The sequence below is a fragment of the Pogona vitticeps genome, chromosome 1 (assembly GCF_051106095.1).
Source record: "Pogona vitticeps strain Pit_001003342236 chromosome 1, PviZW2.1, whole genome shotgun sequence".
NCBI classification, from domain to species: domain Eukaryota; kingdom Metazoa; phylum Chordata; class Lepidosauria; order Squamata; family Agamidae; genus Pogona; species Pogona vitticeps.
Window position 1 is genome coordinate 49,415,422 of NC_135783.1, and position 13,736 is coordinate 49,429,157.

The 13,736-nt window shown below is 40.6% G+C and overlaps 1 protein-coding gene across 1 annotated transcript in view; it reads right to left on the reverse strand.

Annotated features, from left to right (window-relative positions):
• The window catches only part of TTC27 (tetratricopeptide repeat domain 27), a 117,331-nt gene that overhangs the window by 14,471 nt on the left and 89,124 nt on the right, over positions 1-13,736 (reverse strand). Inside the window, exons 14-17 of the mRNA XM_072992336.2 lie at positions 12,918-13,016; positions 12,117-12,169; positions 6,467-6,632; positions 2,824-3,021 (exon numbers count right to left, since the gene is read on the reverse strand). Of these exons, the coding sequence (XP_072848437.2) occupies positions 2,824-3,021; positions 6,467-6,632; positions 12,117-12,169; positions 12,918-13,016 (516 nt within the window). The remainder of the gene's footprint in view (positions 1-2,823; positions 3,022-6,466; positions 6,633-12,116; positions 12,170-12,917; positions 13,017-13,736) is intronic.

A 13,736-nucleotide genomic window follows, 5' to 3' on the forward strand; every position in this document is an offset into this window, starting at 1 on the left:
ATAAGTGATCCCACACTGCTGTACACACTGCACTAGCTTTTAGCAGACTGATGACTGAAAATCTTCTTTTCCTCTGAGTGTTGCTGCCTTGAGATAACATTTCAACCTTTTGAAGCCCAAAAGGCAATTGAAGCAGGAATCTATTCACTAGGGGTGTGCATTTGGATTTGGGAGCATTTGGAATACATCGAACAATGCCATATTCAGATAGTTCCAAATATATCCTAATCCAAACTTGATAATTCTGAATGTCTGTATAAAATATCCTAATATCTGGAATCCCATTTACTTCTGTAGATTAGAAAGGTTTTTGCTTGCTAGAAGGAAAAGTGAAATTGATATGAGTGAACCTCAGACATGTTGCAGAGATGACTTTGTGCAATCCATCTGGGGCAGCCAAGGGGCCAAAAAAGATGGTGAAGAAGGCCCTTTTCTCCCAAACAGCCAATGTGACAGAGAAGGACAGGGATGGCATCAGCATACTGTCAGGATTACTGGTCACCTAGAGAAGATGATAGTCCTAGATGACCAGTCATTCTTTCTGGTGGAGAACACTGGTTTCCATAGGCTTTTGGCAGAACTGGCACCCCATTTCCAACTGCCACTCCAAATGAGACCCTTAGTTGCAGAGTGATGCCAGATTTACATTGAGGTGGGTGGGTTAGGCAACTGGTACAGCAGTAGTTGCCAGGGTACAGGTGGTCTATTTTACAAGTGACTGTACCAGCAGTTGTAGTCTAGAGTCCAAGTCCATCACCCCTGCAACAACAGAGCAAGCTTTCTGGGGCAGATCCTCCAGAGAAAGGACATGGCAGAGGCAGAAGTGCACAGGTAGGAGTCCTGCAAGCTGAAAGAGCTGGATCCCTCGTCTCCTTTGTCTTACTGGGTTGAGAAGGAGTCTGCTTGAGGAGGTCTGGCCAGGATGGCGGCAGGACTGCTGCCTTGCCCATCAGCTAGGGTGCCAAGACAGAGAATGTTCTCTCAGGCAGGGGACACTGTCAGTCCACAGCACTCACACCTGGAAACTACATCTGTAGAAAAACTTATTTTCCTTAAGATCAACTACCATTGCTGGGCTTGATACAGATATCCCTAATATCCTCTTTAAGTTAGAGAGAATAGCACTCTCCTCACAGTACTAAACATGCCATGCTTCAGCCTGCTGTCCTTTCCTTCTGCCTCTTTCATACTTCCAACTGCTACTCCAAGACCGTGGTCAGTGAGTCACTCAACTGTGCTGTGCCCCATGCTGTTGGCACAGTTCCCACCCACTACAGGCTTTTCTGCTGGTCCAATCTATCTGGAAGTGTTGCTCAGGGTATTTGCCCACCAGTGCCACCTAGTCTTCTGTTTCCCCAAGGCTGCTGGCATTTCCTGTTGGCATTCTCACTGTTCAGGGTTCAATCAGTAAGCCCATTGCAGTTATTTCACAATACCTAGGCAGAGGTAGGGCACGTGGTGGCACTGCGGGTTAAACCGCAGAAGCCTCTGTGCTGCAAGGTCAGAAGACCAGCAGTCGTAAGATCAAATCCACGCGATGGAGTGAGCCTCCATCGCTTGTCCCAGCTCCTGCCAACCTAGCAGTTCGAAATCATGCAGATGCGAGTAGATAAATATGTATCACCACAGTGGGAAGGTAACGGCGTTCCGTGTCTAGTTGCGCTGGCCACGTGACCACAGAAACTGTCTTCGGACAAACACTGGCTCTATGGTCTGGAAACGGGGATGAGCACCGCCCCCTAGAGTTGGGCACGACTGGACTAAAGGGGAACCTTTACCTTTACACAGAGGCAGGTGTTGGTGTACACTCTCATTGTTTGGCACAATTGTTGGGAAGGTGTCAGAGGACACAGGGAACTTCTTTAAAATGTTTTGCCTGTTTGTGTGTGTTTTAAGGGGAACATAATGACTATATAGTATTTGTATTGGCTGTAATGGAGTTCCGGATATTTGGAAATTCTGAATTTTTAAAATTCTGAATTTTTAAAATTCTGAATGCTGAATACAAATTTAGTGCTAATGCACATCTCCACTATTTACGTGTGTGTGTGTGTGTGTGTGTGTGTGTGTGTGTGTGTGTGTGAGAGAGAGAGAGAGAGAGAGAGAGAGAGAGAGAGAGTTCAAGTCAGTTTTCACTTATAGTAATTCTTTTCAGGGTTTTCTAGGTAGAAATTACTAAAAAGTGGTTTACCATCTCCCCTTCTGGGGGAATATGGGACTGTGTAATTGGTCCACGGCCACATCGGCTGGCTGTTTTCCTTGGAGGCACAGTGAGGAATTGAACTCCCAGCCTCTGGCTCTGCAGTCAGTTGTCTATCCCACTGAGCTGCCCAGCCCGCTAGCTCTTACTTAAAAGAAACTTTTAGTAACTCAGTGCAGAATTTCTCAGTGGCACCCATTAAAATTAAAGGATGCAATTCAGAGATAGTTATGGATGCCTATTACTTCATTAAGCGGCTCCCATCTTCTGAGAGGTGCATTCTTGAAAGAATAAATGCCTCACAATTCAAAAAAGGCAACAACTCTACATTCCATCTCAGTCTTGATGTCTATATTTCCTCTTTCCCAACCTTAACAGTCTACGTATTCCCACTGTTGCTTCCTGCCGCCAGGTCTTCTCCTACTTTCTAACAATCAATATAATATAAAAATCTACATTTGCCGGTCAGATGAAAAACAAAATTGCCCTAACTTTATTCAAAGTATTTTTTCTGACCATGAGAAATTGTTACAAAACAACAACTGATACTAAAGCCCACATATATTGGATGCAGTCAATTATCTCTGCAGACATAGAAGCCACATCCTATCAGCAGGTCTTACCTTGTCTATCTCTTCAGGGTTATCATTCTGCCCATTGTCATACAGTCTTGCATACAGTCTCCAGATTTCCCCATCACTTGTCACTCTAGATGTCACTCTGCCAAAGAGTGTCTGCAGTTTTCCCTTTAACCCAACTGCCGATTCTCCATTACGAGCAGCCACTCCATCCACCACTGCTTTTACTAGTATCTTGAGCACCTTAGGAAGAATATAATTATTATTAGTATAGCATTTAGTGAAGCTGACAATGCTTGTACAACATGAGTTCATTTTGTAGGAGCTTCAGTTGAAAAGCATCAGCAAGCTCATGAAGTTTAATAAAACATTTAATGCACCCAAAGAGGCAAAGAGATGAAGTACTATATATCTTTAAAGATAATGGCAAATTAAATTTTTAGAATGATTAGATTCACCCAAACATTCTAAATGGTTTATCATCTACTGGTGACAGTTCCTAGACCTAAGACGCCATACTTTGTTTCGTAAGTGGTGGATTTATGAATATATACAAAAACATGTCTTTCTATAGGGAAAAGTTGAAGACAGAAGGGAAGAGGAAATAGGAATATGGATTGACTCCACACAGGAAGCCACAGCCTTGAGTTTACAAGAGCTGAGCAGGGCTGTTGAGGGCAGGACATTTTTGAAGTCACTCATTCATTCATAGGGTCACGATAAGTTGGAGGCAACTTGACAGCATCAGAAAATAACATATTAAAAACTTACTTAGGAGTTTTGGATTAGATTATGTTCTTTTTATATGTATTTCTCTGATACATATGGTAGCTACAAAGAATCAAAGAGGATTCCATCAACTCATTTTAATTTTTTTTTGTGCCCCACGCTAATTTTATAAAAAACAAACAAGAGTCCATACTTTCCAACATCTGAGCTGTGGTTAGATATCACTGTACATTTACAAAGCTCCTTTGATATAAAATTTAGCCTGCCAAAACATGTCCCCAAGCTGCTTTGATGCTCAGCAAGATTGACAGAATTCCTGAAGGGGAAATGGTTTTAGAGATCCGTTGTCACATGATAAGCCACCAGTATATAAGATACCATGTATATACAGCTCCCTATGTGAAGGCTCAAAAACAAGGAAATGGCCATTAGCAAGCACAGGTGTCTCCTGAACTTATTAATTCTGCTTCCTCCTCAGCTTTGAAATAACCATCTGAAATTCAAAAGGGAAACACATTTTGCTTTTCCATTACAAAACCCTCCAGACATAAACTACATAACAAGCCCATTATATGAGAAGATTACATTGTGGTGTTTCCTCTGCTCAGGTCTGCATTCTATTAAGTCTTATGTTGAGCAGACATTCATGCATTCACAACTGTTCTGAAAATAAAACTATAAAGCAACTTGGTGCTGTCAAGCTGTCCTGGACTACAGCTCCCCAATATCCTCAAGCTAGCATAGACCCTAAAGGAGGGCATGATGGGACTTGTGGTCAAAGACAGCTGAGAGGCACCATGTTGGAAAAGGTAGTCATGGATGGTAGTGAAGCAAAACATTGCAAGCTCCAGAATATTAATATCTAAACTACATCAATTCCTTGATTTTTAGTGGCCCATTGTTTGTTAAGATGTAGGGCAACCCGCACTAGTGATTGCAGTACTTGATCATTCAAGTGACTAGTGCCTCTTGTCAAAGGTGATTATTTTGAACCGCAAATTATTCCTTGCCAAAAAATAAGTTTGGTAGACATGGTATGAACGAGGTGGGTATGTGTGCGCAGATGCATGTGCAAAGCGAAGCCCTGTAGATACTGTTCATTTATTTTGATTATTTTATTGATGTATTTGTTTTATTTTCACCCCACCTTTTTCCTTAAAAGGACCCAAGGCAGTCTACAACTCACACCATTTCCTATCACTGCCTACTGTAGCTAAAGCTGATGGGTATTGCAGTCCAACAATGTCTGGAGGACTGCCGTCTGTTCACCGCAGATGGAGTGAATTATATTAAATAAAATCTCACAACAGAAAACACGAGAAGGTACTTGCATTAGTAAAAGCATGCTAGTACTGTGTTATTGCTTTGTTCTATAACTTCAGAAGAGATAACCTCATGTTATGAAATCTGGTAAGAAGACTTTATTTAGTAAAGAGACTGTCATGCATATAGCACATTAATATTCATGACCTGGGCGGATGCCACAGAGACCTTACTGTGCTTTCCTTTAATATGCAAGGAGTATAACTGATATACAATGACAGAAAATGTAATGCGCTACGAAGACAGAAAAAAAAAATCAAGATATGATTTCTCCAGTATCCTGGTTGAGGTGTTTTGACAGGTATGTCCATCAATATATTTAGGCTTTTTTGCAACCACTGAAGTTGAATTGCTAACTCCTCTGTGACTGTTAGATTTCTTTGAGCACTGTCTCTCATGCTGTTGGGGGGAAAAGGTTACTTGCCTGTAACTTTGGTTCTTCGAATGGTCATTTGTAAATTCACACCAATAGGTTAACTCGCACCTGTGCAAAGTTGTCTTGGAACCTTCTAGAGCTCAAGCACATGATGCTGGGACCTCCCCCCCCCCACGCTGCCCCTGCACCGACTGCATCAGTTCCGTAGAACTGTCCGCCGCTGCGCAGCATGCCGTGAGGCACATATGATGGCTACCAGAGGAAGGGCGGGAAGTGTGAATTCACAGATAACCACTTGAAGAACCAAGGTAAATGTAAAGATTTCCCTTGACATTTTCAGTCCAGTCATGTCCAACTTTAGGGGGCGGCACTCATCCCGCTTTTCAAGCCATAGAGCCAGCGCCTGTCCGAAGACAGTTTTCCATTGTCACGTGGCCAGCGTGACTAGGGAACGCTGTTTTACCTTCCCACCGAGATGGTACCTATTTATCTACTTGCATTTACATGCTTTCGAACTGCTAGATTGGCGAGGAGCTGGGACAAAGCGACGGGAGCTCACTCCGTTGCCTGGATTCGATCTTACGACTGCTGGTCTTCTGACCCTGCAGCATAGGCTTCTGCGGTTTAGCCCACAGCGCCACCACGTCCCTTCGAAGAACCAAAGTTACAGGTAAATAACCAATTTTTCTTCTTCGTGAATGCACACTAATAAGTGTTTAGCAAGCTTACCTACCAGGCGGAGGGGCGTCACGAAAGAACCGATGCCAGCACCACATGGCTGACATCACCCTCGGATTTATTCCCTTGACCTTCAAATATACAATCACTGGTGCCGTACCTTAGCACCATGTGTTGTAAAATGGTGCTAAGGTTGACTGAATATAAGTTTGACGTGTTAAATTTGAAGTGAAACTTTCTAAGCTGTTTGTCTCGGGAGCACACAAATAAAAACTATTGTTTTTGTGCAGGTGCAGAAGTATGCATATTTTTAATTCATGGAGACCACAAAGAAGAATCAAATATTTCCAAAATGGCGTCCTAGCAAAAATAGCTAAGTTCTTAAGAAAAAACCAAACCTATACCAGGCAAGGATAAAATGAACATGCAGTTTTTGCAGTTAACATCTTTCAGAACAGAAATAAATATGTCTTGCAACTTATTTGCAAAATGGGAAGTATGGCTTAAATGCCTTAAACTGGACTTTTCCCCACCCACCCCAAACCACATGAGACACTTTAAACAAAACCCGAAACCTCTCACCTGAACATCTTTATACTTCTCTTGCAAATCCATAAGCCTGTGATAAGCTTTAATAGCTTCTGAAAATTCTCCAATGTCTGTACTGGTGAGAATATAGTTTTCCCAAATCTGCCAGTGCTCATAATTACACTTGAGAGCTTCCTGAAGAGTCCGGAATGCTTTGATTCTGGTAGAAAAGAAACAAAGTAAAACCCAGAAGCATTTTCCTTTCCACTAAGGATTTTCCCCATCAAACGTGCTTGAGATCTTAGACTGTAATACAATTTAGAAAACATAAAACACAACCCTGGCAACTAAGAGCCCCTCCCCCCCATTTGATGAGAAATTGATGATTCCCACTTTTTACCACAGCAATCTTTACACCACAGACCAGTCTTCCCTAACCTTCCCTAGCCTTCCAGATGTATTAGAGTACAATTCTCATGATATCTTTGAAGAAATGGATGTAATCCACAAAGGCTCATGCTGAAAACAGACCTATTAGTTTTTTTGTTTTTCACTCCTGTGATGGGTGTTGCAGCTCAACACATCTGGACAGCACTATGCTGGTGAAGGCTGCCTGCAGGCTTCACCACTGTTTTCTAGCAAGAGGGCTCTCCTGCGCACAGAAATTTGGGACGGGCTTCCCTGTAGTGTGATTCCATATGACAGAAAGCAGCATGTGAATAAAGCTGTTTAGATCTCCCCACCCTACTGACACCATGTTCAGTGAAAGAGTACCAATAGGATGGTCTGTCATTCATAGGCAGCACTGTGTGGAACGTCTACCCAGAGGGGCAAAAAATTATACTATTGGGTTATGTATGCGGTTTCCCCCAAATTTTCCTGTGATGGGATTCCGACACAGTCAAGACAATGTTACAGGTTCTTCCACATCAGGTCTCTTGCTTTTGAGCAAGGTGGAGAATGTTTTTGGATTGCAGCTCTCATAATCCCTCACCTCTGGCTATGCTGGCTATAACTGTGAGCTGCAGGCTAAAAATGTTTGCTGTATCAGGTTGCCCATACTTGACTTTGGATAACTGATACAGGTAAAAATTATTTGGTTACTGAAAATCTATTCTATCATTGGGGGGGGGGGGGAGACCAAAAAAGAGAGAAAATCATCCTGTTCAGCATTTTTCTGTGAAACGTACTTTAAGCCAGCCTTAGAGAAAATAATTATATAACTATTGAAAGTATTTGTTAAAACATAGCTTGGAACTATGGCTCTTTGAATGGTCCTCTGTGCAGTCACACATATTGTTTTGAAAAATTTCTAGAGTTCAGATGGTTCTGCAGGAATGAAACAGCTTGCTACACATCTACCTAGGTGAAAGAACACATCCAAGTCAAAAGACTACACCTATAGCAGAGAAACAGTGTGTGGCTCATGTGATGGCACAGATCAAAGAATCAGAGTTCTAGAGAGGCATCCTCTTCACTGCAGTGTCCCATAAACACATGGAAATCAGTGTATCACTCAAAGACACTCTTCTAGGCCTATCACTAAAACACCCTGTAGCCATACGACTACTACCACCATGCCCTCATCTCTAGAACATGGAACGATCTAGGTTTCACGGGAGCAGACCATGTCACTACCAGACAAACCAGGCAGTGTCACTCCTTCAAGAGGAGACTGCAGAGGCCGAATCAAGCACCAGAAAGAAACTCCAGAAACTCGAAATAGCCTTGTTATCAAGCCGCACCACTGTGAACTGACAACCACCACGCAAAGCATACAGGAGACTTTTTAATTCTTAACTGAGCTTTCAGATCTGATTTAAACAAGGATCACTCAGAGAGAATGTTCCAGCAATGCAAAAGGTGAGGGAAGGCAACACAGTGAAGAGACCTCAGACCTGCAGAATACTAGATAAGAAGAGACAGTGATGGATCCAGACCACTAAAGCACGGCCACCTGGCACTAGTAAGGGAGACTGGGCAGAATACACATGGGTTATAAGTTATTTCTGATACCACATAACTAAAAAGAAGATTTTTTTTTGCTCCCTTATTAGACCAATTAGTGTTAAGTACAAGTCACTGTTAATGTGATGAAGGGACAACTGTTCTGTCAGGTTTAACGTCTTATATTGTCCTACAGCAAAAACAGTGGCAACCAATGCCATGAGAGAAAACTGAGCAATTAACTGTTAAAATGCCCTGTACAGTATATCTATATTCCGTAATCTTCTGCCATGTTATGAAAACAGTATTGCTTTTAAAATTACCAATCTGAGGCAGTATTGGGCAGGAACATCTCCCATATGCATTTGTTCATCCAAATAAGCATTTGGATCAAAATGACATTCACATGTTCATTTCAGTCCTCTCTTTTTCATTATCCAGTCCATTGTGAGCTCTTTACTGGTGGCCAGCTGAGGGAAACTTCAGCTGTGGATTTGTTAAAAAATATTTATTTCATACCTTGTTCAAAAGAGATCAAACTGACAGTATTCAAGCAATATTAGTGCAGATGGAAAAACTAACAGAAGAGGACAGGGCCAGGGAGTTTAATAGAAGGAGACAAAAATAAACCAATGTAGGATATGAATGAAACCAATGGCTTTGTGACCTCAGCTTATAGTGGCAGCAGCAAGATGAATGTACTGTACTTCAGTTCCATAGGAATTAGGCTTCTAGAAATTCTAGATATTAAGTGGGTATCAAGATTATAGAATCAATGTCAGAAACTGGTGCCACAGAAGAGACCAAGGCTTGAACTGGTTTTATATATTGTGGATGCTAAGGATTACCTTTGCAGGCATCCCAGCCACCACTGTCCAGGCTAAATATCAGAATCGAGGACCAATTTACAGAGCAATGTTTGCTAGATACAAAGAATTGTGCCAAGCACAAAGGCTATAACATGCCCATGTGCCCATCTCTGCGTGTTTGTTTGTGTGTTATGTACTATTTTGGAAATGACATAGTGACCATAGTAGGGCTCTCAATACAAGTTGTGATATTTAAGGACTGGTCTTACTCAGTCACTCACATGCCTGTGAGTTTATATAGCGTGCAGGAATTAAAACCCATGTCTTATAAATCCTAGTCAAATCTTAGTACACCACATTGGATATCAGCAGGTGTCTAGTCTGTTTCAAGTTGTGAACTAAGAAGAAAAAGACTGCAATTCTACTGTAAGAAGAAGCAATGGGAGTTATAGATTAAGGCATCTGAGCACTCAAAAAAACCTATTGTTGGTATCTTGGCTGTTGCAACTCACACTAATTCACACTTAACCCTCTCTTTCTAATCATCCTGCCTACATTCACTTTCAGATATCTGATAGCAGTTGATGTCAGCCTTGAGTCTCTTGAGGTCTGCATATTGCCTGCCTCCGATGCATTTATCTGCAAACTTGACATAGGTTTGCAGATAAATGCTAAGCCCAAATGTTCTAAAATACAAATCTGGGATCAACAGTCATTTGGGTCAAATGGCTAATGAGCTACAATCAAGACTGATGTTACAAGAAAGACACCCTTCCGACCACAACTGTACCTAAGGTAGTGTTATACTAGTACCTGGGACAGAAATTAAAATACTCTCTAGGGTTTTACGACTGTAGGGGACTGGAAAAAATGTCCGCTTGTAGTGTTCAGTGCCAGTGCCCACAGAGAGATGTAACTACAAAGTTTCTCCAGGATTCTTCTACATAAATATTCCAAAGTGTTGAAAAGGACATCTATTCTGAAAAGGACACTTGAACAAGCAAGTTGATATCTCTTTCTATCTATTTTCTATCCTCTGCATTCTCTGGAGCAACTGTGTCTTTCATTCTATATGTTCCATAAATACGTCAAAAAGCCTCTTCAACTTATTTATAGCTTTTGGTTCAATGCACTTTCTTAGCAATTTGTTTCCCCTGCCTTTAGCTTTTTCAATTCCCTGTTGGGTTTCTCATTTTCAGTTTGTTTCCAGAAAGCAGATAAGTGCTCAAAAAGATTGAGGGGAAGGGGAGATTTTTTTAAAAAACAACAACATTTTTCTTCCCTGTATTTAAAAGTTCCATTCTTTTTGACAGAAGATTTATGGGACACCATCCAAGCAAACAAAAATTATCTTGATAACTTACTTACAGCACTGACTTCTGAAACAACTGGTTTGCCAAAAAAGTATCTCTTCAAAAACTGAAAAAGCACACATAACGAAGATACCAGGTCCTTTTACAAGATTTATTAACAGCTCACTCCAGCAAAAACCAGAACAAACGTCCTATTAAGCAGGTTGATACCCAACTGCTCCCACAAACCTAGTACTAAATGACCAATTTTACCTTTAATATTTGAAGACAAACATAATATAAACCATTTAAAAGGGAGGGAATTCAGATTACTTTGAATTTCCTTTGCAACATAAGCTGAAGAAGCGGCCTGCATCTGGGCAAGAGGAAGTACCACCTCGCTTGGATGGATGGCAGGGTGCTACTGAGAAGTTTTGTATTTAAATATTTACATGCCACAGTCTCTGCCATTTGCACATCAACAGAAATAGTGGAACCCCCCCCAGAAAACAGAGAAATTTAAAAAAAGATTCCTATTACCTTCAATAGAAACATGAACAAAGCAGCCAATTAAAATCCCCCTCTTTAATGACAATGCTATCATTAGAATAATGCAGAAAGGATTCTTGGACAACCTACAGTCTTATTTCACCTTATTTATATCCTGACTTTCTTCCAATTATGAGACCCGAGATGTCTCACAACTTGGTTAAAGAACAGAGACAATTAATACCATAGTAAAATAGAACACTAAAACACAATTCCAAGAATGAGTGTATAAAAATACTAATCAAATTAAAAACTTCTCAGCTGCCCAGAGTGGTAGAATATACCAGATGGGCGGGGTATAAATCAAATAAATAAATAAATAAATAAAAATTAATTTTAATCACGCAAGAATAATTTTAAAAAGTAATGCACCCCCATTAAAAGCCCCTAAAAGTCTGTTTGAATCAAAAGGTCTTTGCGTGCCAGTAATGGCACAACTGGAAAGCAGCCAATTTAGCTTTCCTTGGAAGGGAGTGTCATTATTTAGGAAGAGTACCTAAGAACCAGAAACCTCAATTATGTCCTACTAAACATGACAGTAAGGGGGGTGGGATGAAGAGAAAGGCTTTCTCTGAAGACTGGGCATTGTCCTTCAGACAGCCTATACAAGTCATACATGTCATAACCAGCACTTTGAACTGTGCTCAGAAATGGACCCTAGAAATGAAAATGTACCCCATTGGAGACAGAATTCCATAGCTTGGGCAACACTATGAAGAAAGCCCAGTCTCACAGTACTGTGTGCCTCATTTCTCTATAAAGGGACACTGTGTCGAGCAGGGTCCTCTCTTGCACATCTAAAGGCATGTGGAAGTATGGAATTAATTTTATCTTGTGTAATAAATTCTAGACTGTAACATTTCTGGCTTAGGTAGGGTCAAAATCGGTCGTTTTTCCTCTCAAAAGCTTTTTAATGATACCATCTCTAACTTTCTAACTGTACTCAAAGTGGGAGGTCAAGTGAGGAGGCTTGGGCTAGAGGGGATCTCAATGTAGATGACAGAGGCAGCATGTCCAAGAGTTAGGAGCTATAGGGGAATGGCTTGAGAGGAAATCAGCACTGTTTGCTTTGGAAGCAGCCATAATTAATCCCTTTGATGTACTTACTTCTGTTTTAATCTGATATATGCCGTGGAGAGATTGTTCCAAGCCTCAGCATTCTGAAGTCAAAACAAAGCACAAAAAGAATGGTTAATGTTAAGCAGTACAGATAAATATTTAACCTCCGAAAACACCCTCTTGTATGTTTACCTACAAACACTGATCTGTGTCTCCACAGCTTTAACATTTATAAGAAGTTCATTATTGAAATTATTGAACTTTATAAAATTTTTATTGTTGAAATCCAGTGAACAGGCACACTGTAGCCAAAATTAGTTTTTGCAAGTCCTCTTGAATTTAAAGATGAGAGCTTCCAAGTATATGTCACTCTACTGCTTAGCTTTGGTACACCAGTTTGGAATATGACACATTCGAAAACAGCCTTTCCCTTCCCAATATCATCTGCATGTGCTGGATAACAATTCCCATCCTCCCCAGCAAACATCACTATATTGGCTACACAAAATCAAGTCGGCTGATATAAAATCAGTGTGAGTTTAAAAATTATTCTTGGACAGTGTACTAAAGAATACTAAGCAGAATATTTGTGAATTGGTGATCTTTTATAAAAACACCATCAATCTCTCTCCAAAGCAGTGTAAATATTACTTCATATGGAGCAACAGTTTTAGCATCCCCACCACTATCCTATATAAATGGAGACAGTCACATTATGTTTCAAATAGCTTTGCAGAGATTTTTTTAATTAATAAGTTATGCTACAAAATATGCACAAATTAATGTAGAAAAAGTATATCTATATCAAAAGCAACATTAGGAGTGTCGTCTTATAGTGGCTTTACGTACATCAGGCTCCAAGATCACACAGCGCTGGAAGGCCCTAGCAGCACCTTCATAATCTTCCAGAGCTAAGTAGGCGCAACCCAAGGAAAACCACACGCCCAACTGAAATGTAAACGACAAATATAAGACAATATATACCATCCAAAGTTTGTTATTTTCTGAAGAACTACTTCTGCCCTATGATATAAAACGCCTATTATTATTATTTTGGAGTTACGTTGTATTAGAAGGTATATAATAAAATATCTCAAACTGAAACCCTAGCAGAGTTCCCTTTGTCTGCACAGCACCCTACAATGAGGGCGATGAATGTTTTCTCTTTGTCACTAGGAAGAGACTGTTGTTTCCAGAGATGCTACTTTGAAAAAGACACTCTTCGCACAAATATGGCCCCTTGGGAAGTTCAGAGAGCCAAGCGTGGAGACAAAACTGAGTCTGTGAATCAGCCTCAACAAGCAGCCAAGATGTGTTAATTCTGTAAAAATTTAATGGCATCCTTTATGTTAAAGGAATGTGTAGCCTCACTGACTGACTATTCAAGGTAAAAAAAAATGCAGAACGAAATTAGCCCAATAAAAAGAAATCCGCTGTGCAGTCTCAGTTTTTGAGACTGACTTAATACTCGGTCACACAAAAATACTGTATAACTCTATTTAAAACAGTGATTTCTACATGTAGAGCTAGATGTCCCTTAGGGCAAATAACGACATACACATTCTAATCCAGATTCTGAGTAGGAAAATGTACATTTTGTATTTAGAATGGACTGGACTACACACAGCCGTTTTGCTTCTACAAGCAACAGTTTATAGCCCAAGAATA